Source organism: Malaclemys terrapin, chromosome 2 (assembly GCF_027887155.1).
Source record: "Malaclemys terrapin pileata isolate rMalTer1 chromosome 2, rMalTer1.hap1, whole genome shotgun sequence".
Classification (NCBI taxonomy): Eukaryota; Metazoa; Chordata; order Testudines; family Emydidae; genus Malaclemys; species Malaclemys terrapin.
In genome coordinates, this window is record NC_071506.1 from 115467101 (window position 1) to 115495013 (window position 27913).

Consider the following 27913-nt stretch of genomic DNA (forward strand, 5'->3'; position numbering starts at 1 on the left):
AAATCAACAGAACTGCTCTTGGTAGTAAAGTAAAGCACATGTAATTGTTTGCAGCTGCACAGCGTACGCCTCATCTGCCATTTTAACTTTGTAAACCCTTTTTAGGCATCTCCCCCTGCTTCCCATGCCTAGAAAAACGTGCCTCTCCTCAACAAGGCCAACAAAATAATATTTGGAAAAAAGATTTTATTTATTTCTTTAGATTTCCTAGGAAAATCTCTTCCCAAGACTGATGTGGTATCTGAAATTTCAGGGCAATTGATTTGCTTGTTTCTTAAATAGGGCTTAGAATGAGAAGCAAGCTTTCATCTTAACTATGGAGGAGCTATCATCATCCTTCATACTAACTAGAAAAATATTTCAAAGCTCTACCGCATGCCTTTATTCCACACTCCTCTATCTAAATACATTGAAAAAAACTTACTTTATTAGGAGGAAAATGATAAAATCTTAAAATTCAACAATGTTTTATCAGCAGTAACTATAGTAGATATTTATAGCTTTATTAAAATGTAACATAATAATCATTCATAATTATTATTTACATAAATGAACATAAGAACAGAATAGCTATACTGGGTCAGACCAAAGGTCCATCTACCCCAGTATCCTGTCTTCCAACAGTGACCAATGCCAGGTGCCCCATAGGGAATGAACAGAACAGGTAATCACCAAGTGATTCATCCCCAGTTGCCCATTCCCAGCTTCTGGCAAACAGAGGCTGGGGACACCATCCCTGCCCATCCTGGCTAATAGCCATTGATGGACCTATCCTCCATGAATTTATCTAGTTCTTTTTTGAACCCTGTTATAGTCTTGGTCTTCACAACAACCTCTGACAGAGTTCCACAGGTTGACTGTGTGTTGTGTGACAAAATACTTCCTTTTGTTTTAAACCTGCTGCCTATTAATTTCATTTGGTGACCCCTAGTTCTTGTCTTATGAGTAAATAACACTTCCTTATTTACTTGCTCCACAACAGTCATGATTTTATAGACCTCTATCATATTCCCCCTTAGTTGTCTCTTTTCCAGGCTGAAAAGTCCCAATCTTATTAATCTCTCCTCATATGGCAGCCGTTCCATACCCCAATCATTTTTGCTGTCCTTTTCTGAACCTTTTCCAACTCCAATATATTTTTTTTGAGATGGGGCAACCACATCTGCATGCAGTATTCAAGATGTGAGCCTATCATGGAGTTATATAGAGGCAACACAATATTTTCTATCTTATTATCTATCCCTTTCTTAATGATTCCCAACATTCTGTTAGCTTTTTTGACTGCTGCTACACATTGATTGGATGTTCGCAGAGAACTATCCACAATGACTCCAACATCTCTCTCGAGTGGTAACAGCTAATTTAGACCCCATCATTTTATATATATAGTTAGGATTATGTTTTCCAATGTGCATTACTTTGCATTTATCAACACTGAATTTCATGCTATTTTGTGGCCCAGTCACCCAGTTTTGTAAGATCCCTTTGTAGCTCTTTGCAGTCTGCTTTGGACTTAACTATCTTGAGTAGTTTTGTATCATCTGCAAATTTTGTCACCTCACTGTTTACCCCTTTTTCCAGATCATTTATGAATATGTTGAATAGGACTGGGCCCAGTACAGACCCCTAGGAGAGACCACTATTTATTTCTCTCCATTCTGAAAACTGACCATTTATTCCTACCCTTTGTTTCCTATCTTTTAACTAGTTACCAATTCATTAGAGGACCTTCCCTCTTATCCCATGACAGCTAAGTACACTATATCCACTGGATCCCCCTTGTCCACATGCTTGCTGACCCCCTCAAAGAATTCTAGTAGATTGGTGAGGCATGATTTCCCTTTCTAAAAACCATGTTGAGTCTTTCCCAACAAATTATGTTCCTCTATGTGTCTGACAATTCTGTTCTTTACTATAGTTTCAACCAACTTGCCCAGCACTGAAGTCAGGCTTACCGGCCTGTAATTGCCGGGATCACCTCTGGAGCCCTTTAAAAAAATTGGTGTCAGATTAGCTATCCTCCAGTCATTTGGTACAGAAGCTGATTTAAATGATAGGATACAAACCACAGTTAGTAGTTCCACAATTTCACATTTGAGTTCCTTCAGAACTCGTGGGTGAATACCATCTGGTCCTGGTGACTTATTACTGTTTAGTTTATCAGTTTGTTCCAAAACCTCCTCTAATAATAACTCAATCTGGGACAGTTGCTCAGATTTTGTCACCTACAAAGAATGGCTCAGGTTTGGGAATTTCCCTCACTTTCTCAGCAGTGAAGACTGAAGCAAAAAATTCATTTAGTTTCTCCACAATGGCCTTATCGTCCTTGAGTGCTCCTTTAGCATCTCAATCATCCAGTGGCCCCACTGGTTGTTCAGCAGGGTTCCCGCTTCTGATGTACTTAAAAAATTTTTTTGCTATTACTTTTTGAGTCTTTGGCTAGCTGTTCTTCAAATTCTTTTTTGGCCTTCCTAATTATATTTTTACACTTCACTTGCCAGAGTTTATGCTTCTTTCGATTTTCCTCACTAGAATTTAACTTTCACTTTCTAAAGGATGCCTTTTTGCCTCTCACTGCTTCTTTTACTTTGTTGGTTAGCCACGGTGGCACTTTTTTGATTCTCTTACTATGTTTTTTTAATTTGGGTATACATTTAAATTGAGCCTCTATTGTGGTGTCTTGAAAAAGTTTCCATGCAGCGTGCAGGGATTTCACCTTTTAGTTTCTGTTTAACTAACTTCCTCATTTTTGTGTTGGTCCCCTTTCTGAAATTAAATACTACTGTGTTGGGCTGCTGTGGTGTTTTCCCTGTTACAGGGATGTTAAATTTAATTATATTATGGTCACTATTACCAAGCAGTCCAGCTACATTCACCTCTTGGACCAGATCTTTACATATGGTAGTAGTGTTGTAAATTAGCTAATTAAGTGTTTAATTTACCAAAACTTATAATCTTTTTCAATTTTGAAAGAATGAGAAGAAGAATAAAAGGACAGCAAGATACCATGCACCTAAAAATGGGAAAATATATATATAAAATAATAGCTTCCAGTCTGGATACAGCATCTGTTACTTGAATTTGAAGACAATATCTGTACAATTGATCACAATGTATATGTTTATTAGCAGTAAATGCCAAACTGTACAAATTATTATTAATTATCCCTGGATAGCAAATAAGATGAAAATAAAACATAATAGCAACTTTGGACCAAATTTTTAAAAGGTATTTAGGCACTTAACCCCCACTGAAATCATTTCAGAAATCAATTTTATTTCAGTGGGAGTCAGGCTCCTAAATATATTTAAAAATCTAGCCCTTACGGACAATTTCAATTACACTGCAAGGACTTTTTAATATAGTTTCCTTGCACCTGCTGTGGCACTTCAGTGTAGACCAGGGGTAGGCAAACTATGGCCTGTGGACCACATCCGGCCTGCCAGCCTATTTAATCCGGCCCTCACGCTCCCGCTTGGGAGCGGGATCTGCAGCTTGCCCCGCTCCACACGCTCCAGCTCTCCGGCTGGCTGCTCCACACACGTGCTCCAGTTCTCTGGGGACCACTCTGCGCACATGTGCTGCGGCTCTGCGCAGCTCCTGGAAGCAGCGGCATGTCCCACCTCCAGCTCCTATGCGTAGGGGCAGCCAGGGGGCTCCGCACGCTGCCCCTGCCCCAAGCACCGCCCCCTCCAGCTCCCATTGGCCACCTGGACGTGCCTCTGTATAGGAGCCAGAGAGGGGGACATGCCGCTGCTTCCAGGAGCTGCTTGAGGAAAGCGCTGCCTGGAGCCTGCACCTCACAGCCCCTCCCATGCCCCAACTCCCTGCCCCAGTCCTGATCCCGTCCCACCCTCCTGCACCCCTCGGTCCCAGCCCGGAGCACCCTCCTGCACCCCAAACCTCTCATCCCCCGCCCCACCCCAGAGCCTGCAGCCCTAGCCAGAGCTCTCACCACCCCCTATGCCCCAAGCCCCAGCCCAAAGCCCCCTCCCGCACCCTGAACTCATTTCTGGCCCTACCCCAGAGCCCACACCCCCGTCCAGAGCCCTCACCCCCTCCTGCACCCCAATTTCCTAAGCATTCATGGCCTACCATACAATTTCCATACCCAGATGAGGCCCTCGGACCAAAAAGTTTGCCCACCCCTGGTGTAGACACTACCTTCACCAATGGGAGGGATTCTCCCATCAGTGTAGGTAATCCACCTCCCCAAGAGACAGTAGCTAGGTTAATGGAAGAATTCTTCTGTCGGCCTAGTACTGTCTACGCGGGGGGTTAGGTTGGCTTAACTACGTCACTCAGGAATGTGGATTTGTCACACCCCTAAGCAGCATAGCTATGGCAATGTAAGTTCCCAGTGTAGATGAGCCCTTAGTTGGCTAACAGTTTTCTAATTTCCAAACTTGCCTGTAACATCTGGCTATAAAGAAAGCAGGCAAAGAGAAAGGGATCAGGGCCCAATTATCAGATCAATCTGTAACCATGTGCCTGCAAACTGTCTGCATACAAACCAGAAAATTGTGGGTCTATGTACCCAATTCACATATACAGATATAGGTTTCACACTTGCAAGAACTGGGAGTGCAATTCTAAAGGCATTTTTTAAAATCTGGTCTCTGCTATCTCCGTAGAGATTTTGTATGAAAACATACCAAAGCGTCTGCAGAACACTCCAAAAATGGCACTCTGCTCCACAACACGCAGGTCAGCCAAAAGAGAGAGCTCAAGACCCCCGGCCACTGCATATCCACTTACTGCAGCAATCACCGGTTTGGAAAACTTTATTCGGGAAGGACCCTATCAAAATAAAAGATATATTAACACATTCATACCACAGTGCACATACCAAAGACCCAATCCTGCAAACACTGTTGGATGTACTGCTTAATATAGGATGGAGGTTTATGGACTTCAGCAGGACTATGCCTTGTAATAAGCGTTTACAGGATTGGGCCATATCTAAGATGGTTGCAACCAGCACATCAGCTAATGCACCCATATATACTAACTTCGAATTATTATCTTGATTTTGCTGTGATCAATTTACATTTTTATGATTACGGTCTACTCAGTTTACTCAGGATTGCTTTACTGGGCCATATCCCTGGGTACCTAATTAGCCTAATGATAGCTGTTTAATAAGGACAGCAGTAGGAAAAATGAATAAGACATTTTTCCAGTGCTAGTGAGTTAAAGCAGATGTTCACAGTAGTGAAATTCTAAGCTGCAGTCACAGAAGTTGTCCTGTATAGATTATGTAAAGATGCAAACCAAATGATGACCTTAGATACATCTGTACAACTCCATGGTCTTCCAAAGTTTACTTTAAATTTGAGCTTGTACCACTGAGGCATAATCTGAAGGCAAAAAGGTTATACAGGTGCAGCCAAAGGCACAATTTGGCTAACAGAACCTTTATTACTGGTTATGATGTGCAAGGCAGAAAGAACCCAGTTACACTTTCAGAGCCCATGTTGAATTTTTACGGCTGACAGTAAGAAAGACATTTTACTTGTCAGCTGAGCAAGTTTTGATATCAGGGAGACAGTACACATGGAAGGAAGGAAATTCACTTTTTAAAGAAGGCATTTCATCCTTGATTTGTTTCCAATGTGTTCAAATTTCATGGTACACACTGCAATCATGTAATATTTGAATGCCATAATTATGCATATTAGGACTGTACTAAGGATCAAGCATCAGTAATTTAGAGAAGTAGTCCGTATGCTAACAGACCAAATGTATCCCACAGCTGTCAGCATTAATACAAAGGCATGCCTCTGAGAGACTATTGGGCTCAGCAAGTGAAAGACAGAGGACTGCATACTGTGACCCATAGCTTCTGTGGCTGTCTTTTAAAAACATGTTGCTCTTAAACCACATCTTTCATCAGAGGACCTCAAACTACTTTAGAAGGGCTAATAAGTTTTGTTATTTATATTATAAAGATGGAAAAATTGAGGCACAGTTAAATAAGCTATTCACCCACTCAAATTACTACTCTTTCATGAACACAACAATTCAAACAGCAGGATTATTTTGTTTGTATATGTTGAGTCTCAGACAAGATTCTCAAAAAGACTCTAGAATAACAACTTTCAGGAAGAAAAGATTTCATTCTATTTGAGTTATACACCCTCATCTGTCAAAATGCTAAATAAATTTACAGATATGAGAAGCAGCAGCAAACTTCAGACAGGAATGTGCACTACTCTATCCAGTGAGACTGATACTAGGTTTCTCTGGTTGAGACGAAATCAAGGTAACTTTATTGACCTTCACACTACCTAAGGTAAGAACAAAACTGACTCAATGTATGGTGAATGAATTCTGATACCCAAGTAACTAATTCAACATTTTGTTTCCTGAGACTACAGATTTTATCAACACATCACCACTAATGTACTTCTGGCAAATGTGCTCTATATGGAAACACATACCGTATATACTCGTTCATAAGCCGAATTTATTTAGTAAAAAAGGGAAGCACCAGAGAAGGGGGTCGGCTTATGAACAGGTATAGAGAGGGAGAGGTGGGACACAGCCCTTCCTCCCACCATAGGAAGCAAGGAGAGGCAGCAGAGCCAGAAGGGAAGATGCGGGGCCAGAGTCTCTCCGCTTCTGGCCACGCCCAGCTTTAGAAGCAGCTGCAGCTCCCGGGCTGGCAGGCTGCAGCAGTGCTGCTTGGCCCTGCCCCCCAGAGCAGGCTATGGCCGTGCCGCCTGGCCTGCTGGAGCATGCTGAGGCGTGCCACCGGGCCCAGCCCCTGGAACATGCTGCGGCTGCGCCGCCCAGCCAGGCCAGAGACATCCTCCCCTGGCCCTCCCCAGATAAGGTGGGAAGGGATGGGATGGGGATAGTGTGGGGGTCCCGGACTAGGAGTGGCGTCACGTGGGGGATGGTCACAGGGGTTATTCCCCTGATCCCCAGCTTCCCCCCAAAAACAAACAAACAAAAAAAAACATTTCCCCACCAGTTGCTGTCCCGGCCCATCAGGGTAAGCAGCTGGTGCGCCGGGACACTTTGTTTACTTAGGTTTACCTCCGTGCCTGTGGACACTCGATGTAAACAAACCATCTTGGCCCACCAGTGGCTTATCCTGATGGCACAGGAGCTAAAGTTTGCTAACCCCTGAATTATAGGGTCGGCTTATGAATGGGTCATAAAAATTTTCCATTTTTACTTATCCATCTTGGGAGGGTCGGCTTATAAACGAACTGGCTTATGATCGAGTATATATGGTAAATCTCTCAGTGCCCATATAAAGTGATGTTCAAAGCATTGAGCACAGCCATCTAACATACTGAAAATAAAACAGTTACCTAACACATCCACCTTACAAGTGGTCCATCTCTAGCAAACTTCCCAGGTGAACCTGAAGTTCTTATGTTTTCATATGTACCACTCCCCCACCACCAGCCACAGCAAGTACGAATATAGTCATTTTTAGAAGGCAGAATGATTATGAAGTCAGAAGAATCTGTCTGTTTCTGAGCAAAACGGTGAACTCCTGCACCAAAGTCTTCATGGTAGAGATACCATGCAAATGGAGAATGACTGGGATCATATTAACACTGGTGAAAATCCAGCTTTCCAGACATGACTCAAGAACCTACATATGACACTGGGCCAAAGTTTTCTTTACCATTCAGCTTAAAGAAAAAATGTTTGATATACCATGCTGGAAAATAGTTAATAGTAGATCTTTGGATCCTGTCTATCCCTCAACAGTCTCTGCCTACTATATTTTCATTTGAACTACAAATGACCCTGTGCACATAATCATGTAATTCATATTTATATAAACAGAGGGTATAGTACATATAATTTCCAAGATGTCTGGGAGGTGATGCATCATAACTAAACTCCTACTTTTCCTTTGGGGAAACAATCCCATTTGATTTTAGTTAACTTCAAAGACGACAAGTATTTTTTCCCTTTTTGTGTCTGCAAGTTAACAGAAATTTGTCACTTGTTTCCATAAATCAAGATTTTAAAGTTTTTTTTGTCTGTTAAAAACAAAACAGCTGCCTCTCACACATATAGCAAAACAACTGAAACACAATGATATGGTCCTGCAGCAATTTCAAGCCACAAAAATTGACTTCAGTTTCACTGAATTGCAAAAACTTCTCCATGCTGCACAGTTCTGTTTCCAAGTACGTACCATGGGACCAGGACCTTTGGTGACATCTTGTTCCAATTTTATTGAGGTTGGGTTGTGGGCCAGCTCTTTCAAATCATAACCAGCGCAGAAATTACCTCCTACAAAACACCGCAAAAATTAGACTCCGCAGTGATGAATTCAGGAAAGCATCAGTGTGGGGTCAGTGGAGCTCCAAATATTCACATTTTTTCCTTGAGGTTTGTCCAAGAGCTGCTTTTGGGGTGGCTCAGGGGACCATTTTCTTTTATTCAGAAGCTTATTTCACCCTGAAAGCCTTGCTGAAAGTCTGCATTAGACCATTTTTTGCACACATCTAAGGAACAGCTCTGGATCAGAAAATGTATACATAAATCTCAGACAAACATCATTTCTATATTTCTGTCCATCCATTTAGTGACAGCAGCATTTCGCTACAACTTTCAAATGGGATTATTGATAGTGAAAGTGTAGTCACACCTACTGTTAAAGGTGCATGAAAATTTCCATTCTCAAGGGGTCATTTTCAGCTCCCTACCCAGTGAAGCTGGTTTCTGGGTACATTATGCCAGCCCAAAGTGGCGTATAATGTATAGTAGATCCATCCAGTTTTATGAGAGACACTTAGGCTCAGATCCAAAAAGATATTTAGCCCCTTAACTTCCACTGATTTCAATGGAAGTTAGGAGCCTAAATAGCTTTCTGGATCTAGGTTCTTCATTTATTCTACCTTTAATTTTTTCTGATTCATTTTGAAGTTAATATTGTTATCAGGACTTAATGGAGTCTTCGTCTATGACTAGGGCTCATATATCCTAGGGTGGTAGAAAAAATAATAATTATTGTTATTATTACAAACATAAGGCCAGATCTTCAGCTGACACAAATTGGTATAGCTTAATTGAAATCAGTATAGTTGTACCAATTTACACCAGCTGAAGATCATAAATTTTAATGATATCTCAACAGGAAGTAGCTCTTCCATTATACCTGTCTTTTTCAGTTGTATAAAGGTAAATCAATGAAGACAAAGGATCTGATTCTCATTTATACTAATGTCCCTTTTCATCACTCTGGCAGCTCAAAAGGGCCTTGAAGTGGGTGTAAAGCATATCTAAGATGGCAGAAGAAAAAAGTTGTATGATAGTCTGAGAAATTTGCTAAACAATGTAAGGCCCAACAGTACCCACTGCCTGAAAGGCTACAACATGCCAAATGTGTCCATAAGATTGTCTTTTTAAAAGTACATTGAACTATTTGTTTGAAAGCTAGTGGCGGTCATATTTTAAAACACTAACATGCACAAAAGGAGGCAGAGTAAAAAATTGTCCAGGCAACCTTAATTTTACCATCTCATGACCTGAGTGCTTCCCTTTAGGCTCTCAACATTCTTTTAATGTCATTGTTTCTATTGACTACAGTTCAACCGGGTACTGTTGAGTCACATCACTAATGAGGGGGAAAGACTTCTTAATAGTAATGTAGGTTGATTCTCCAAATGGTTTATTTCCTCCACAGAGGCACGTTATTTGGATAAGCACATGTATCGATACATGGGATGTGGGATCCATGAAACATAGACTTAGAAAGCTTTAGTGTGCATTTCAACAACCATCCCAAGCAAACAGTTCTTTTTCAAGTATTGGGCTAACATCACCAACTCAGGACCATATCCTCATCCGGTCCTCCATTAATGTCAATGGAGCTACATCAATATTCAGCAGTTGAGAATCTGGCCCTCAGGTTTGTGGACTGAGATTTGAATTTAAGATCTGAGGCAATGAGGAGGAAGAGGGAGACTATGAGCGTGTGGAGAAGATGAACTTATCAGAGAAGTTCATTTACTGATAAATCAGCCTGTTTTCTCTTTAATGGGATCACTTCCACAGATCCCATCTGTTATCAACAGTAAAGCAACACAGTGAGAGAATGGACACAGATGATCTGAATTGCTCTGTGGAAGAAAATGTCCATGCCAGGCAGCAATGCTTACAGAAAGCAGAAAGGGAGAGTTTAAGTAGCAGGTCTCCTGATTCAAAGTGGCTATGAAAATTCAAATAATAAATAACAATAGTAAGAGAGATGACATCTCACATGAACAGCAGACCACAATTTGGGAATGTAGGCTACAAATAGCAGATCCAATTGATGAAAAAAGAACAAGTTTAGGGTGAGGCTGAAGTCTCTTTTTATTTTATGAAGAATGACTTCACCAATGGACAAATGATGTCAGGGAAAGAAAGCAGATAAAGGGCTTAATTGTGCCTTATCGGGGAGGGCACTGCAGAGCCACACTGCCCCAGAGAGAACACTCAAGAGGCATTCTGCCTCAGAGAAAACATTCTTCCTGTGTGTACAGAGATAACTGCTATACACGCTATAGGGAGCTCCCCTAGTCAGTGTGCAGGGATACAGTCATGATCCTGCCTAGTCCCTGTAACCTCTGGGACAGCATGTACACTGCAAGTAAGGATGGAGCAATCTTATCACTCCCCTACGCACAGGAAGTGCAATTTAGGTTGGGCCTTGCCAGGGTAGTGGAAGAATGGGGAGAGGATATTTGTGGCCTCACCCACACTGTGCACTCACATAAAGCTGGGCAGAATTTAGAGCCTTGGGTGCTGAGCTATTTATATAATAAGATACACATGCATGTGTATATTTTAACTAAAATAATTAAACTGGAGCAAAATATAGATCTCCAAACATAGTGGTGATAAAAGCATCTCTGACTACTGAGAGCTATTAAGGCAGGCCAGGGAACAGGGAATTAGAGGAACGCACAAAAAGTTATTAAAATAATAGGAGCAATTAGTTATAAATACTGATCCTGCAGAAGTAAATGGGAAGTGACTTGGCCAGGATTTGACCCTGCAAATGTAAACTGTCTTTAAACTGGTGTGTCAGCCACTGCTGGAATTGCTACTAAATGTTCTAACTGTAAACAACTAACATGTTATTTCCACCATGAATGTGAATGTTTTCCTCCTCTCTGGATAATGACAAGACAGCTATTTCTAATTAAAGTTTAGCAATGTGTCTCTTCTTATTTTGCTACCTCCATCTGACAATTCACACAAGTACTTTCATTTACTCTTTGAAGTTTAGGGTGGGGTTGTTTTTTTCCAAGTGCTGGATTTTATGTCTCAGTCATCCTAAATTCAACTGCAGTGCTTCCAAGATAAATGAATAAAGCAAGAAAAAACTACACATGCATCTTAAATAATATGCATGTTCTCATTTCCTGTTTTGATTTTCAAATACATGTTCCTTGTCTTACCCTCATCCATGGGCACAATAAGTCATTTGTATTGGACAAAATAAGTCATCGGGGGTTGTTTTTTTTTTTTGTCACCTAGAGTAGAATAATCTCAAATATAAAAGATTTCTCAAAAGTCACACAGCACCTGAGCAGTATAATTACAGTAAAAAACCTCCAACAGCCAGATTTTCAGTTAATGAAAATCAATGGAGCTATGTTGTTTTATACCAGCTGGGTATCTGACCCTCAAGCATAATTGTCATGATATTATACATATTTCAAAGAACAAAAACAGGAATTTGTCTCTAGAGTTTCTTACTAGCTTATAAACAACTATTACTCAAGGACACATTTTACAACAAGCATCAAATGAATTCAGTTAGTTGTATCTAAAATATTTTACCTCTTCATAACTTTAAGTTCAGTGTATAAGTGAACATGTACATTGACACCGTCAAGAAAGCGTGAGTAAAAAAGCCTAGCAGCATCTGGGAACAGCTGCTATTTTGCTGAAAAGGCAGCAATATAAACAGTGATGTTTATTAGAGAAAAGAGACTCTGACCAAAATCAGGTTATAATTAACCACTTCACTGCCTGTGAAGGTATACCATTGCCAAAATGTTCAACAGTGGTCATTTATTTTGGGTTCCTCCATTTTTGAATGCCAAGCCTGAGACAACTTCGGACTGATTTTCCAAAGTGTTGAGTACTCACAGCTCCTCTGGAAGTCAGCATGAGCATCAGAGGTGTGAGCAGCACCTCTGAAGTTCATGACCAACATGTGTCAAGCTGGGCACACAAACTATGAGGCATCCAAAAATCAGTGTTCACTTCACTGTCTGTGAAAATATAGCATGAGTTTCCCCCTCCCCCCAATTTTTTTTTTCATACTTGTGAGTCTGTAGGAGCAAGACCCTAATTAACTTTGATCCTGCAAACATTTTACATACAAGTTATTCATGGGCATAAAGTTACTCACGTGTGCAAGTGTTTGCAGAATCATGCTTTTGGATGTAAATCATACTTCACTATTCATTTATTCAGTCGTGTGTTTAGATTGATAAGAAGACATGCATGGGTTAAATAAACTCAAAAAGGCTTTTTCATCACCTACTGTTCAAACAAGGTAGAGCCGTGTACCAGACCTCTCTGTAGAAATTAATAATTCCATTTTTTTTTAGAACTGTAGAAGATTAATCTCAGGAGGAAGAGAATAGCCTTGTGACAGTTTGGAGAATATGTTTGGATAAACATATAAATCCCCAATATCATTTATGGTTGTAACAGCCATTGTGAATTAGATCATCCATTTGGTGGCCCTGGCATGTAGTGAACAAACTATGTCTGGAGAAGTAAAATAGGGCCATCAACAACTGAATAGCTTTGCCCTGAATGGCCAATGGAGGTTGTTACAAGCAGAACCACTGAGTTTTAAAAACTCTTTGCCTAGCAAGCCTTGGGAGATTGGGGCACAGAAAATCCCTGGCACAAGGACAGAAAAAGAAAAGATGTTACAGATTGCTTTTTTAAAAGAGATGAGCACTTTGGGCAAGACAGTCAGCCTGTCACAAGAAATGAAGGACACAGGTGGAAAAGTGGGCACAGAACGGGCTTTCCCTTCCCCCAAAGAAACTGACCAAAACCCTAAAAACTCTCTGAAGCAGTGAGGACTCTGGCCTCTGGGGGGGGCAGGAGAGGAATTTCATTCATGTGTTTATTGTTTTGCCTACATCTGTAATTCTGCTGTGCTGTCTATGAGTAAAGTATATGTGTTTAAGAAGTTCCTTTATAAAGTCTGTGTTCCCTACTTTAACTGACATGTGTCTCCAAAGAGTTAAACTATAAACTAGAGCTATGAGGAAACCATGCACAGACAGAAGGGGAGTTTCAGCACTGGTCTTGAGGCTGAGGGCAACTACACTGAGGAGTCCCACATCCCAAGAAGAGGGCCAGACAGGGAGTCTGCATGCCAGGAGCATGCCCTAAAGGCTCAGTCAGACAGTGACTGGACTCTATCCAGATCCAGATGGCTGGAAAGCACGTTGGATTCAAATGTTGGGTCTAATTATAACAGCCTGGTGACCACCCGCTGAGGGGGTTGGAGGAGGGAGGGTTCCAGCCAGGGCTATAACAAATCTCACCTATTCCATGAAGTACAGAGACAGTTAGTGAGGTATCATCTTCAAATGAGGTGAATGCCTGCAGAAGCATTGCTGCAGTCTCCTGATTCACAGCATTCCTGGCTTCTGGCCTGTTAATCCCAATTGTCATGATGGTTCCATGTCTTTCAGTGACTACATTCTTCTTCCCTGCGTGGGGGAGAAGAAAAACAATCAGCGTAAAAATGTACTTACATTCTTTTTAGTAAGTCATTAATATATTAAAAAAGGGATCTGAAAGGCTTAAAATGTTATTATTATTATTAGACGACAGAGACATTTAAAATAAACAGAGGTAAATCCAACATATTATTTTTACCACTTACATCATTCCTTCATGAACATTTTTAAACATTTTAATATACAGTATCTTTGCCAGGCTTGTATTTAAGCAACAGTAAATAAGGACAGAAGATATTTCCCGAGAATAACAAAGACCAGCTGTGAAGAGCGGACGGTTTCAAACACAGCTGGGGCATCACTCTTCTGGGTGAAATGCGCTGTGATGTCATTGTTATTGCTAAAAAATGAAGGAAAAATGTTATTTTTAAATGCAAGAGGTAGTTTCAACTGGTATTGGAGGTACAAGAAATTTCTACAGAATTAATGTTAAGCAAAGCAGGCAATCAGGTTGCTTAAAACAGCCCTCAGTAACCCATTTTACAATAAACATTAACTTCTAACAGGATTAATTGTTGAAAGTAGTAAATAATCATATTTACCTCAAGATACAGTAACTCTCTCTTTCTACCAAAATAGAAAACCAAGGGGTCCAATTCTGGTCTCAGTATAAGAAGTTGGATTTACTCTCTGGGGTTTCTTACTAAGTGTGCGTACTGTACCCAGTACAACGGGGTCTCAGTCGTAGCTGGGGATTCTAGGCACTGCATGAATTTACAAGGAGATATTCCAGAACAGCAGCAATGAAACTAAGAGCAGAATTTGGCTCAGTACCTGTAATTTTACATATATTCTAAATGTTTTCATCGTACGTAATTGAAAATGTGACAGTTTTTCCTTTAAAGCAGTAGTAGTCTATAGGGACCTGAAGTCTGAAGTCCAGAAAAAAAAAAAAAAAAAACAGTGTGACAGATTCTCAGCTGGTGTAAATTGGCCTCATTTCCCTGGTCTCAATAGAACAAATCCGATTTACAAAAGCTGGAGATCTGGCCCAGTTATTCACTTCTCATGGGACAGTCAGGAAGACCTTTATACCTGAAAGATCACATTTTTCCATGTTCCACTACCACAGCTGTAATTTGCAGAGGTTCTTCCATGTAAAGGAGAAAGGGGCGGGGTCTCCCAGCAGGATATTTGCTGTGAGGAGCCCTCAGCTTTGGAACCCAATTCCCCCATTGGTTCAAAACAACCTGAGTCTGTGAACAGTCAGGGCATACTGCGTAGTTATCTGTTTACACAAGTTTGGGGGGATATAAGGGATGATGTTTGTGCAGGAAGGGGCACTTGGGGGGCTTTATTTTATTACTATTTGGGGTGCAGGAGAAGCTGTTGGCTATGCTTCTAAAGTTATTTTAAGCTATTGGCATAGGCTCCTAGAGTCCAGGATAGGTGTTATACATTTTACATTGAAAGAAATAAGAACTGCTGTTGGATCCGCTAGAGACAGATAGTTTTTACTAACCTCAGATGCATCCACTCAGGATGCATTTATTTGTTTGACATATGTGATTTGATTGATTAATATTGCTCTAGATCTCAATATTGCTCACCGCTGAGGAGCCTAGACAGCAGAAGTCTACTAACTCATCACATCACTGTTTTAGCCAATTATGAGCCAGGATTTTTCCCTTGGGATGTAACAACAGCAATAAGACACTCCACTTCCAAGGGACTGTTACATCCGTAGGGTGATTAAAGTAAAATCAGCCTTTATTCTCACTGTTTATGAAACATATTTATGGCAGTCTACAGCCACCCCAAACTGCAGATAGCATTTAATTTTAAATGCATGTTCATCTATCTATACTTCTAAAGCTTGACCCTTTCTGAGTGAAATTCAACTGTGTGATGAGTCGGCACAAATCCTCTGACCCATACAAATCCCACTTAAGGTCTCAGAACAGGACTTCACCCTTCATGAAGCACAGGGGTTGGAGAAGAGAGCAGAATGGGGCTTTAGAATCAGGAAATTCATTGCTATTCAAAAATGAAACAGCAAGCTAGTGACAGGGCTCAGTCAGTAGAGCACTACCTCCAATGGCAGTTCTTTAAGACTGCAGCACCCTTAATTAAAAAAAAAAGAAGCAGCAGCTTGAGTCACCTGCTGTATAATTTACCATTTTTTCATCAGTTTCATTTTGTCCAGTGCAAGGTGAAGACTTCTCTCTAGGCAAAGCATCTATCTCGTGAAGGAAACATAAGCAGAGGTCCTGCGTCATCACTTCTCCAACTAGGATGCTATCCTTTAGTCTCCATTCTGTTGTATGCATCTTCCGGTCAGATTCACTGGTACACTCACCAGCTTTGTGCCACTCTGATGACACAAGGGGGCCATAAACCTGGCTGAAGTGGGTTATCAGCTGCTCTGCAAGGGGGCAAAGCCGGCAGAGGGTAACACCAAATCTGAACCATTGTCTTCAGCTTAGGGTACGGCGGTTTTTCATGCTGAGGTCAAATTGCCAACAAAAGAAATGGAATGTCATCAAGCCACATGAAAACTTGGGGTCCCCAAATAATCAAGAATTCCTATTTTGGTTTTCAAGTTTAATAAATAAACTGCCCAGAGCCCCCTATAAATCAGCTTAGGCTCTGCAGCTCCCACACTGGGACACATTACTCAGAATTTAATGCTGATCCTTCCTAAATGGTCATTTGATAGGACCCAAAAGCCTCTCGAAGCGAAGGGAGTTATTACTGATCAGCGCGTAAACCGTGGCAGTTACTAAGGGCCATGGGGTGAGGGGCCTCCTAAAAACCACGCAGGCTCCCAGACGGCTTGTAATCTAGCAACGTGGTCGCGACTGCAGGCGCGAAGCCGCAGGGAGGGTCCGGCTGGCGGCTCTCGCACTGCAGCGAAGGGCACGGGGTGGCTTTGCCGCTCCCATGCGCGGGAGGGACGGCAGGCGAGTCGCTTCCACATCACACGCTCCAGTGTGCAGCAGCAGCCGCCTCGCTGAACCTCCCTCCCTCCGCCCCGTAAGTGTTGTCCCGTCAGCAGCCCAGTGAGCATTGCCCTCTGCCGGGGACGCAGAGACACAAACCTTCGTGTCCCGCTGTCCCTGCTCCTGCTGCAGCCGAGGAAGAGGAGGAGGTCTCCCTAGCAGAGGCACCTGCTGCTGTTGCCATCTGGTTCCTGCCCAGGGCCCAGCTGAAGAGGAGGCGCGCAGGGTTGCGCATGAGCTGCCTGGACATTCCCCCCAGCGCGGGCAGCAGCACGATTCCGAAGCCGGGCTCCGCGCACCGCTGGCCCCGGCCACTCGGATGGTGCCAGCGCGCAAGGCGCGGCGCAGCGAGACCCAGCTGTGACACCACGCACTGACCAGCTCCCTCGTGGGCTGAGCGGCTGTTGATCTCTGCTCTCTTTCAAAATGGCCACGGTCCCGTTGTTCCCTCCCCCTCCCATTTGCCTCGTCACCACTGAAGCCGCAATCCGGCCTGAGAGAAGATAGCCACCTCTTCAGCTGTCAGGGGGCGCGGAGGGTCATTGTGGAGGCAGCTGCAAATGGAGCCAGTAGGTGCTGATCTCTGGCATGTAACGGGGTATCGACCATTGTTAGCCCCTGGACCCAGATCATGAGATCGTCTTTGGGCCAGGAAATACAGAGTCCAGTCTTCTACTGGCTGTGCCAGAACTTATTCCAGCCCGGCTGAAAGCAGGGGAATGTGCTCCCTGTCAATATCCCCGGCAGAACTGCCCCCTGTTGCTGCTTTAGGTGCCATCTTTGTACTAGGCACTATAACAACTGCATGACACTACATTGGTGGCAGTGAGGCTTCATGAACTCTAGGGAAAGTGACTGGGATTAAATATTAATCTTTGCAAGTCAGACAGACATTGCTGGTTTTTAATCTCTGTTTGTATTGTCCTCTGAAACCTTTACTTGATGAAGGGGTTATGTCACTTTAATTATACCAGGAAAGTTAAAGCAGTGCAACCCCACCCTCTATTGTAGACACAATTATTCCAGTATACTATTTCCTCTCCTAGAAGAGCAATAAGCCGTAGCAGTAAAACAGCATCTTTGTACCACTATAACTAGGAGTTTGTCTTTGTACTGCAACACTAGGAGTAGTATCACTATTCCAGCTTTGGTGCTGGAACAATTTTTATAGTGGGGGTGCTGAGATCCATTGAACCAAACTGTAAATCCTATATATGATGGAAACCATTTCAAGACAGGGGGTGTGGCAGCACCCCTAGTTCCAGCACCTAAGTTAATTCCAGTAAAAATCACACTCCTAACACATGTAGTTATCCTGATTCAAAATTTGTGCATAGACCAGACCAAAATTGTGTTTTGTCAAGTGCAAGGCATAGGAGAAGATTTAATCAGGTATCTGCACCAGTATGCCCTGTAAGTTACTCATGAAATACAGTTCGTTCAAATAATTAAATGTAACAGTTGGGAGTAAGGGATTTTGATGTGTATCTGTCTGTAATCACTAAGCTCGTTCAAAGTGACATACTTTTTCAAGAGCGCACTGCACACACACTCATTGCAGTGAAACAGGTCAAAAACAGGAAACTGGTAATATTTAAAAAAACTATCAAACACTTGCCAGGCGAAAATTGTATGCTACCTTCATGTCTTCTCTAAGAGCAGCAACATAGTCCTCAAACACTGTAAATTTGAAACTTTGTGGCAATGTTCTTGCACACTGGATGTTAATCGCATATCTCTATTTTCTGTTTAACTCCGAGTTTTGTAATGGCATTAACCCTGAGCACTCATACCCATTGTGATCATTTTCCATACTTTCCATTTCTGATCAGCTGTTAAATTGATGGAGTCAGCCTCTCCATACTACTCATGTCTGCATCAGTCATTCAACTACTAGCTCCATTACAGTCTATAGGTAGTATTTCCTACTCCACATCTCCTTTGTCTTACTTATATTTCCCTAATGTGCTATCAGAGTTTTGCTGAGTCCTTTGCACTGTTTCACCTGTATCAGTGATGAGCTGCCAAAATCTTAACATCCGGTTCCCTCCTCACCCCACGAGGGGGTCGTGGCCCGCCGCCCGGGACTCCCGCCCCATCCAACCCCCTGCGTTCCTTGATGCCCCTCCCGGAACCTGTGCCCCATCCACCCCCCACGTTCCTTGACACCCCCCCGGGACCCCTGCCCCATCCACCCCCCTTCCCTGTCCCCTGACTGCCCCCTGCCACCTCATCCAACCCCTCCTCTCATTCCTTATGGATGACCCCTGCCCCATCCAACCACCCCTTCTCTCTGTCCCCTCACTGCCCCTGGAACCCCTGCCCCTGACTGCCTCCCACCGCCCCATCCAACCCCTGCTCCTTCCTGACTACCCCCCCGGGACCCTTGCCCCCATTCAATCCCCCGGTTCCCCGCCCCCTGACCACCCCAACCCCTATCCACCCCAGCACCACCACCCCAAACTCCCCTGTCCTCTATCCAACACCCCCTCCCTGCTCCCTGCCCCCTTACTGCGCTGCCGGGAGGTGGCTGGTGGCACTACAACCGCACCGCTCGGCTGGAGCCGGGCCATGCAGCCGCCATGCAGCGCCTGGAGCACCAGGTCAGGTCGAGCTTGCAGCCTACCTCCCAGAGCATGCACCGGCGGCAGGGCAAGCTGAAGCTGCGGGGGAGGGGGAACAGCCGGGGACTAGCCTCCCCAGCCGGGAGCTCAGGGGCCGGGCAGGAGGGTCTCGTGGGCCACCGTAGTGGGTGCCCACCCTGCCCCACCCCTAAGAGCCAGAGGGACCTGCCGGGGGTCGAGGTGGGGAGTCGAAGTCCCGGCGGTGCTTACCTGGGGTGGCTCCCGGGAAGCATCCGGCAGGTCCCTCTGGCTCCTAGGGGTGGGGTAGCGTAGCTAGGAGGAGAGCAGGGGGTTACCTGCCACAGCACGGGCTGCCCTCCTCGCACCCCCCCACACCCCAGCTCACCTCTGCTCCGTCTCTGCCTCCCTGGGCCTGAGCGTGAAGCCGCCGCTTGCTTCTCAGCTCTCCCAAGCTTCCCATGCAAACAGCTGATTCGCGGGAAGCGGGGTGGAGGAGAAGGTGGGCAAAGTGTTCAGGGAAGGAGGCAGAGGTGGAGCAGAGGTGAGATGGGGTTGGGGGCGGGGAGCTGCTGGAGCACGGAGTCAGCACCTAAGGCGCCACTTTAAATTTAAAAGCCCTTTTAGAATCGGTTGGACAACCGGTTCTCAAAGGGCTTCTAAATTTAACAACCGGTTCCCGCGAACCGGTGCAAACTGGCTCCAGCTCACCTCTGACCTGTATTAGTCACTGTGGCTAGCCACAGATCCAGTTCTACAAGCCTTATTCTTGTGTGGTCATTGGAACAGTTGCAGAATGGACTAGGGGGAAGTCCAGCTTTTCTTTCCTTTGGTTTTCCCCCATCTTTGTCATAAAACAGTGCTTCTGTAGTCAGAGGTAGCCAGCTGGAAGCTATCACTGAAATTTTTAACAAGTTTAGTGTTGTTACCCTGGTTACCCTGCTGAGCTTTGTCACACTCATCAGGTGATTGTATCAACTGAGCAGGTGACCCACATCTACCATTTAACTGGCAGGCAGCTGTTCAGTAATTATAGTAATACAGAACATTTTAATAACATGTAGGTACATTGCAGCCTGGTTCAATGGAAATTGTTTATTAATTAAATTAAAATAATTATTTAGAGGTTGGGGGGGATGAACTTCTGCTTTCAGTTTATTCTGATAGTCTACATATGTAATAGCAAACCATAGGAGAATATGCTTTCATGCAGTGCTTCTACATTAGTGACATATGAACACTACTGCTAAACAGCCACTACTCTGAGTTCCTCTCTCTGTTACTGCATGTAATGGGAGTGCCAATATAGGCTTTTTGGTGAATAATTTTGAAATGGGAACTCCTCTGTGTTAATGTAGATTGTATATATGTAGGATGTAGATATAGATAACCAAGTAATGCTGTTTTCCTAGGACCCAAACTGTTCGTTTTAAAGTGTTGCTAGTCTTTTATTTTGAATTGATTACCAAATAGTAATTTTTTACATCCTTTAGCTACAGGCAAATATTGGTTTAAATGGCTATGCCTTTTAATTATATGCCTGTGTTAACTTTCTTCTTAATGGAAAGTGACAAGGATGGCAGGTGGTCACAAAGAAGGTCTATCATACTTGAGTGCATACCCAGCATGACAGTTGTAGATGGGCTGTTTCTAGCCTCACACTAGGTTTACACTAGTGTCACTGCCTTGATGACTGTGGAATCACTACAGATTTCTGCCAAATAAGTGAAATAAGCATCAAGCACAAAGGGTGCAGCATTTCTGGGGGATAGACCTGAGTGACCTGCTAAATGGAGTCTTTGGACCCTTTATAAGGCATGCAGAAATTATTACCATGTTTGCAAAAGAATCTATTATCCCTGTCTGTAATGGAAAAATGAGTGGCTAGGGATATAATTAATGCATTATGTCCTAGTCCTCTCTGTGCTGCCATCTGCATGGTTTCCAAAAAGCTATGGTTTCCAAACATCTTGAATTCTCCAGTATTTTTCCCTCTTTGCCAGAACATAAGCAATGGGTAAAAGAGGGTTTTTTTATGACTGTGATGTTGCACTCCATATGATTTTATGAAAATATGCTAATGAGTGTGAATATAATGTAACTGGAATATGCTTCATGCAAAAGGTCTCTTGTAAGATATCATTCGAAAGCTTATAACCTACTGAGCATGGTCATCCTATTTGTATAAAAGTATCATTCTTGTATGTGAAACTAGAAATAGGAAATATAACTCTGAGGTCCTATTGTAATTATGCAAAATGTGGGCCATTAATGGTGGTTTGGAATCTTGATGGCTTGTAAATGGCTCTGTTTACTTGCAAGCCTTCCTGTGAGTCAGACTAGGAAGAATGAAGGCTTGGGGTCTCACAAGACATGTGACCATGTCACCTGGTACTGGAATTCATCTTAAACCTGGTGCTTTTTCATTTAGAAGGAGGAGTGGGGACCAAGAGAGACAAAAGATTCCGGCCTTGTGCCAAAGCTATATAAGGGGGTGAAACAAAACAAAGGAGGTTCCAGTCATGAGAAATCCCCTCGTTACCACCTGAGCTGGAGCTAACAAGAACTGTACCAGGGGAAAGGATTGGGCCCAGACTAGGAAAGTGTCCAGTGAAAGAAGCTTATTGGAACATCTCTGAGGGTGAGATTTTATCTGTAATCAGTTTCTTAATGTATTAGACTTAGACTTGCGTGTTTTGTTTTATTTTGCTTGGTAATTTACCGGTACTTTGTTCTGTCTGTTATTACTTGGAACCACTTAAATCCTACTTTTTGTACTTAATAAAATCACTTTTGATTATTAATTAACCCAGAGTAAGTAATTAATACCTGGGGGAGCAAACAGTTGGGCATATCTCTCTATCAGTGTTATAGAGGGGGGACAGTTTATGAGTTTACTCTGTATACACTTTATACAGAGTAAAACGGATGCATTTGTGGTTTTGATCCCATTGGGAGCTGAGTGTCTGGGTGCTGGAGACAGGAGCACTTCTTAAGCTGTTTTCAGTTAAGTTTGCAGCTTTGGGGTGCATGGTTCAGACCTTGGGTCTGTGTTGGAGCAGACTGGTGTGTCTGGTTCAACAAGGCAGGGTTCTGGAGGCCCAAACTGTCAGAGAAAATGGGCTCAGAGGTAGTCTTAGCACATCAGGTGACAGTCCCAAGGAGGTCTCTGTGACCGAGCCCGTCACAAAGACATAGGAGGATTTCTTAATATGCTTGATGTTACTGATTGCCCACAAGTGGTGATACAGACCCCACTCCTGAGATGGGAGGAAATACAGCAAAACAGAAAGCAGTGCTTCAGTATAAATATACACCTGGACAGTGATGCTATGCATTTGAATGCAAACCTGAGAGCAAGTTCTTCATACAACTTTTTCATATTCAATGCATTGGCTTAAAAGGCAACTCTCGCAGAGTGGCCAGTAATAGATTATTCTAATTATGTTTCCAATAAGGATGACTAGCTTTGCTATGCTTGTGAAATCGAAGCAGCTTTGTGTGTTGTACATTGTTTGACAAATGTGCCCATGTTATGACACTTGGCAATAAGTTTCTTCTAACAGATGTTCACATTTAGGTTAGTGTACTTAGTTATAGTAATTTTTTATTTAATCTTGGGACAAGTTTGTGGGGTAGCTAGTGTCATGGTTACAGGGCTAGCTGTACTTTGTCATCTTTCTGGGTGTACTGCCTCAGGCATCATCTTTTTACCTAGCTTAAGGTGGAATTCTGCAGTTCTGCCATTTGTAGACCAGGCCTTTGGCCACAAGGGTCCATGTGTCAACTATGGTCAGGTCAAACTGAGTTCAGGCACCTGTGGTTCTTCTACCTAGAGGTCTGTGACCAGTGGTGTGCAGAGACAAAACAACTTTCTTCAAACCAATGTATTATTTATTGTAACAGTAGGAAGAAAGCATTTAGAGAAAGAGGATTTTAAAATAAATCTACGTGCATACTACCGTGGGGCATATGCTCCTCTCTATGACTGTAACTCCCTACAGGGAAACCCCAAGAAGTTGCATATTTTATAACTGCAGTGGGCCCCAATCTTTGGTTTTCATGATTTTGTGTGTGTGTGTGTGTGGGGGGGTGTTAATGGTCCCTGTCTTGGTGGTGTTAAAGTCTCTCTGTAACTGCAAGTCAATCCTGAATCACTAGAGATCAGCATGCACCCCTACTTTCTGATCATAATAGAAAAACAGAATGCTTTCATCAAATAACCATTCTGCTGCTCCTTATAAAGGACATTAAGTTTAGCTAGTACTTCAAAAATGTAAAGCTATTTTCAATATCTTCCTGTAAATGTTCTTTATTACAAAATATGTACTCTACCCTGGGACAAGTCTGGAATTTTTAAAACCACTGAATATCTTTAGGTACCTCTACAATCCTTTTGTAAAGCACATTGTAAGTGGGGAACTCCCCAATAGAGCATTCCATCATGCCAGGGCACAGCATTACAGAAGTTCTTCTATTCTAGCACCCCCTATTGGCTGTTGTTCCAATCCTGTAGCAGCCTACATGGCCCATATCTCCATCTAATAAACCTTTCAAGTTCAGTTCCCTTCCAGGGTAACAAAAGATCAAACAAACCAAAGGGAAATACATGGATGTATGTATACAGTACATGGAGATACAATAGATGGAGCTACTATAAGGTGGGTGCATAACCGGTTGGAAAACTGTTTCCAGAGAGTAGTTATCAGTGGTTCACAGTCAAGCTGGAAGGGCATATCAAGTGGAATCCTGCAGGGATCAGTTCTGGGTCCAGTTCTGTTCAATATCTTTATCAATAATTTAGATAATGGCATAAAGAGTACACTTATGAAGTTTGTGGATGATATCAAGCTAAGAGGGGTTGCAAGTGCTTTGGAGGACAAAGTAAATTCAAAATGATCTGGACAAATTGGAGAAATGGCCTGAAGTAAGTAGGATGAAATTCAATCAGAACAAAGCCAAGTACTCCACTGAGAAAGGAACATCAGTTACACAGATACAAAATGGGAAATGACTGCCTAGGAAAAAGTACTACACAAAGAGGTCTGGGGGTCATAGATCACAAGCTAAAGATGAGTCAACAGTGTAACACTGTTGCAAAAAACCCAAGCATCGTTCTCTATTAGCAGGAGTGTTGTAAGCAAGACACGAGAAGTAATTCTTCTGCTCTACTCTGTGCTGATTAGGCCTCAGCTGGAATATTGTGTCCAGTTCTGGGCACCACATTTCAGGAAAGATGTGAACTAATTGGAGAAAGTCCAGAGAAGAGCAACAAAAATGATTAAAGATCTAGAAAACATGACCTATGAGAGAATATTGAAAAAATTGGGTTAGTTCAGTCTGGAGAAGAGAAGACTGAGAGGGGACATAACAGTTTTCAAGTACTTAAAAGGTTGTTACAAGGAGGAGGGAGAAAAATTGTTCTCGTTGACCTCGGAGGATAGGACAAAAAGCAATAGGCTTAAATTGCAGCAATGGCAATTTAGGTTGGATATTAGAAAAAGCTTCCTGGCTGTCAGGTTGGTTAAGCACTGGGAATAAATTATCTAAGGAGGTTGTGGAATCTCCATCATTGGAGATTTTTAAGAGCAGGTTAGACAAACACCTATCATGGATGGTCTAGATCAGGGGTGGGCAAACTTTTTGGCCTGAGGGCCACATTGGGGTATGGAAATTGTATGGTGGGCCATGAATGCTCACAAATTGGGGGTTAGGATGAGGGCTCCGGCTGGGGGTGCAGGCTTTGGGGTAGGGTCAGAAATGAGGAGTTCAGGATGTGGGAGGGGGCTATGGGCTGGGCTGCGGGGGGTGTGTGAGGGCTCTGGGGTGGGGCTGAGGGGTTTGGGGTGCAGGAGGGGGCTCCAGGCTGGGACTGAGGGGTTTGGAAGGTGGGAGGCGGATCAGGGCTGGGGCAGGGATTTGGGGTAAGAGGGAGGAGTGTGAGGGCTCTGGCTGGGGGTGTGAGCTCTGGGGTGGGGCCGGGGATGAGAGGTTTGGGGTGCAGGAGGGTGGTCCAGGCTAGGACCAATTGGTTCAGAGGGCAAGAGGGGGATCAGGGATGGGGCAGGCTGTTGGGGCACCGGGGGTGCGGGCTCTGGGGTGGGGCTTAGGATTTGGAGGGTGGAAGGGGCACAAGAGGGTGCTCAGCTGGGATCGGGTTTGGAGGGTGGGAGGGGGATCAGGGCTGTGGCAGGGGATTAGGGTGCGAGCTGGTCTTAGGGATGCAGGCTCTGGGCGGCGCTTAGCACAATCAGCTGCTGGAAGTATGTCCTCCCTCCAGCGCCGATTCGCAGCCAGGTGTCTGTGTGCTGCCCCGTCCACAGGCGCCACCCCTGCAGCTCCCATTTGCCGGGAACCATGGCCAATGGGAGCTGCGGGGGCGGTGCCTGCGGACAGGGTAGCGCACAGAGCTGCCTGGCTACGCCTCCGCGTACTACATAGGAGCCAGAAGGGGGTCATGCCGGCTGCTTCCTGGGAGCTGTGCAGAGTGGGGCAAGCCCCCGACCCTGCTCCCCGGCTGGAGGGATGGAATGGGGCAAACCCCCGACCCCACTCTGCAGCAGGAGCTGAGGGCCAGATTAAATGGTCTGACAGGCCGGATGTGGCCCACGGGCTGTAGTTTGCCCACCCCTGGTCTAGATAATACTTACTCCTGCCTTGAGTGCAGGGGACTGAACTAGATGATCTCCCAAGGTCCCTTCTAGTCCTCAGATTCTATGATTCTTCTGCCTTTCTTGAACTATTCTTCAGTCCACCTTTTAGGATCAATTCTTGACTCCTTCTGGTCTACCTTTAAGCCATTCCCTCCTCTGTTGTAGAGCACTGACTCCTAGGCTGCTTTCCCTAGAGTCCCTCTCATAGTCTCAAGTATCAGGGGGTAGCCGTGTTAGTCTGTATCCACAAAAATAACAAGGAGTCCTGTGGCACTTTAAAGACTAACAGATTTATTTGGGCATAAGCTTTCATGGGTAAAAAACCCACTGTTGCATCTGAAGAAGTGGGTTTTTTACCCACGAAAGCTTATGCCCAAATAAATCTGTTAGTCTTTAAGGTGCTACCGGACTCCTTGTTGTTCTCATAGTCTATCACTCACTGAAGTTCCCTGCTCTGCACCCCTATTCCCAGGCCCTGCAGAATTCTTCTTTGCTCTTTTATCTGAGCCCCATTTCCCAGGGCTTTCTCCCTAGAGACTCTTTTTCCTGGTAGGTTCCCACTAACTCTAGCAGCTTCTCCCAAAGCCCACCTTGCTTCCTGCATACCCTACCTCAGAGCCCCTTTGCCAGGCCCAGAGCCTAATACAGCCTATTTCCTGTAGTTCCTCTCTCCGAGTTTGCTCAATGTTTTTTATGAAGCACAGGTGTTGATCAGGCTAACGCCTACTTTATTTGTCCAGCCTCCAGGCTGAGAGGCAGCTAATTATGGAGGGGACTAACTTAATAGGGCAGACTGGTCCAAGGCCTCTTGACCCTTAAAGGGGCAGGCTGTCCTGTTAAACACACATTCATCTTACCCAAAGTTATAGGAAAACTCCACCTCTTAGGATACCTAAAATTTGCTACACGGGCTCAACACATTTTTATTTTGAAATACTAGGGTCCCTTAAGAATCTTAATATGCCTTATGTTAATTTACCTATTGGTCCAGCGGGTCTGGCTAATCCTATATATCCTTCACCTTTTGAGCCTGTCTTGTCTCTATACCCAATCACCTATGAACAAAACGTAGATGGTGAAATCCTGGCTCTGCTGAAGTCAATGAGGGTTTTGCCATTGACTTCAATGGGGCCAGGATTTCATCTGGAGTTATTTTCTTCAATATGACAAAGTAAGTGGTGCAATTACCATATACAGTTCATTGCCTGGACTTACTTGTTTGGCTTGAGGAGACTATTTTAATCTTTTAAAGCAACAAAAGAACACAGGTTATTCTTTACTGCATAATTAATATCATTACCCTTCTTGGCAAATCATAAGGCCTTTCTAATTACTTCTGTTTTATTTTGGGATAGATTATATATCTCCAAGAAAACTATTTGGCTAGTTTTTAAGTCTACAGAATTCCAATAAGTAAAGGAGTCGATGATGAATAACAGAGATGGTTACAGTAGCCTCTGTTCACTGTTTGTAGAAACCCTCAGAGCTTATTTGCAAAGGCCCTGGCCATGATCCAGAGCGAAGCTTTGAAAGCGGGGAGCCAGCTGCATATCTAACTTGGACTAATATCTGGTCCCACGGGAAGTGATGTAAGAAAGATATTTACCGCAGTGTTTTATTTAATATGGATATGAAAAATATTAGCAAAGCAGCAATGAAAACAGCTCCTTACCAAAAAAAAAAGTGACAGAAGCCTGGGTTTATCAAAGGGATAATGAGTACTGCAGATACTTCTCAAATTGTAATGCAATACAAAGTGGTTTTCAGAGTGATGCATGAGGTTTTATGTAGCCACTCAGTGTGCAATAAAATCAGAGGAAATCATATGGCTAAACCCTCAAGGCCTAGATTGTGCTTTACTATCATGCCCATGCAGGGAAGTTGGAGTGAAAAAGGATTCCATCTTATTCAACCCATGTAAGGACTCTTCAGATAGCAGCTCCAGCTCTCAAAGAAGCACAGGGTCTGCACCTTAGAAGCTTCTCCTT

General features: G+C 43.6%; 1 protein-coding gene across 2 annotated transcripts in view; it reads right to left on the minus strand.

The window, feature by feature from the left end:
• Positions 1–17115, minus strand: part of LOC128832992 (enoyl-CoA hydratase EchA19-like) — a 32348-nt gene extending 15233 nt beyond the window's left edge. For both annotated transcript variants that reach the window (XM_054020783.1, XM_054020784.1), the window contains exons 1-4: positions 16790–17115; positions 13551–13718; positions 8171–8268; positions 4656–4800 (exon numbers count right to left, since the gene is read on the minus strand). In XM_054020783.1, the coding sequence (XP_053876758.1) occupies positions 4656–4800; positions 8171–8268; positions 13551–13718; positions 16790–16940 (562 nt within the window). In that variant the 5' untranslated portion in view covers positions 16941–17115. The remainder of the gene's footprint in view (positions 1–4655; positions 4801–8170; positions 8269–13550; positions 13719–16789) is intronic.
• Between the last annotated feature and the right edge of the window lie 10798 nt (positions 17116–27913).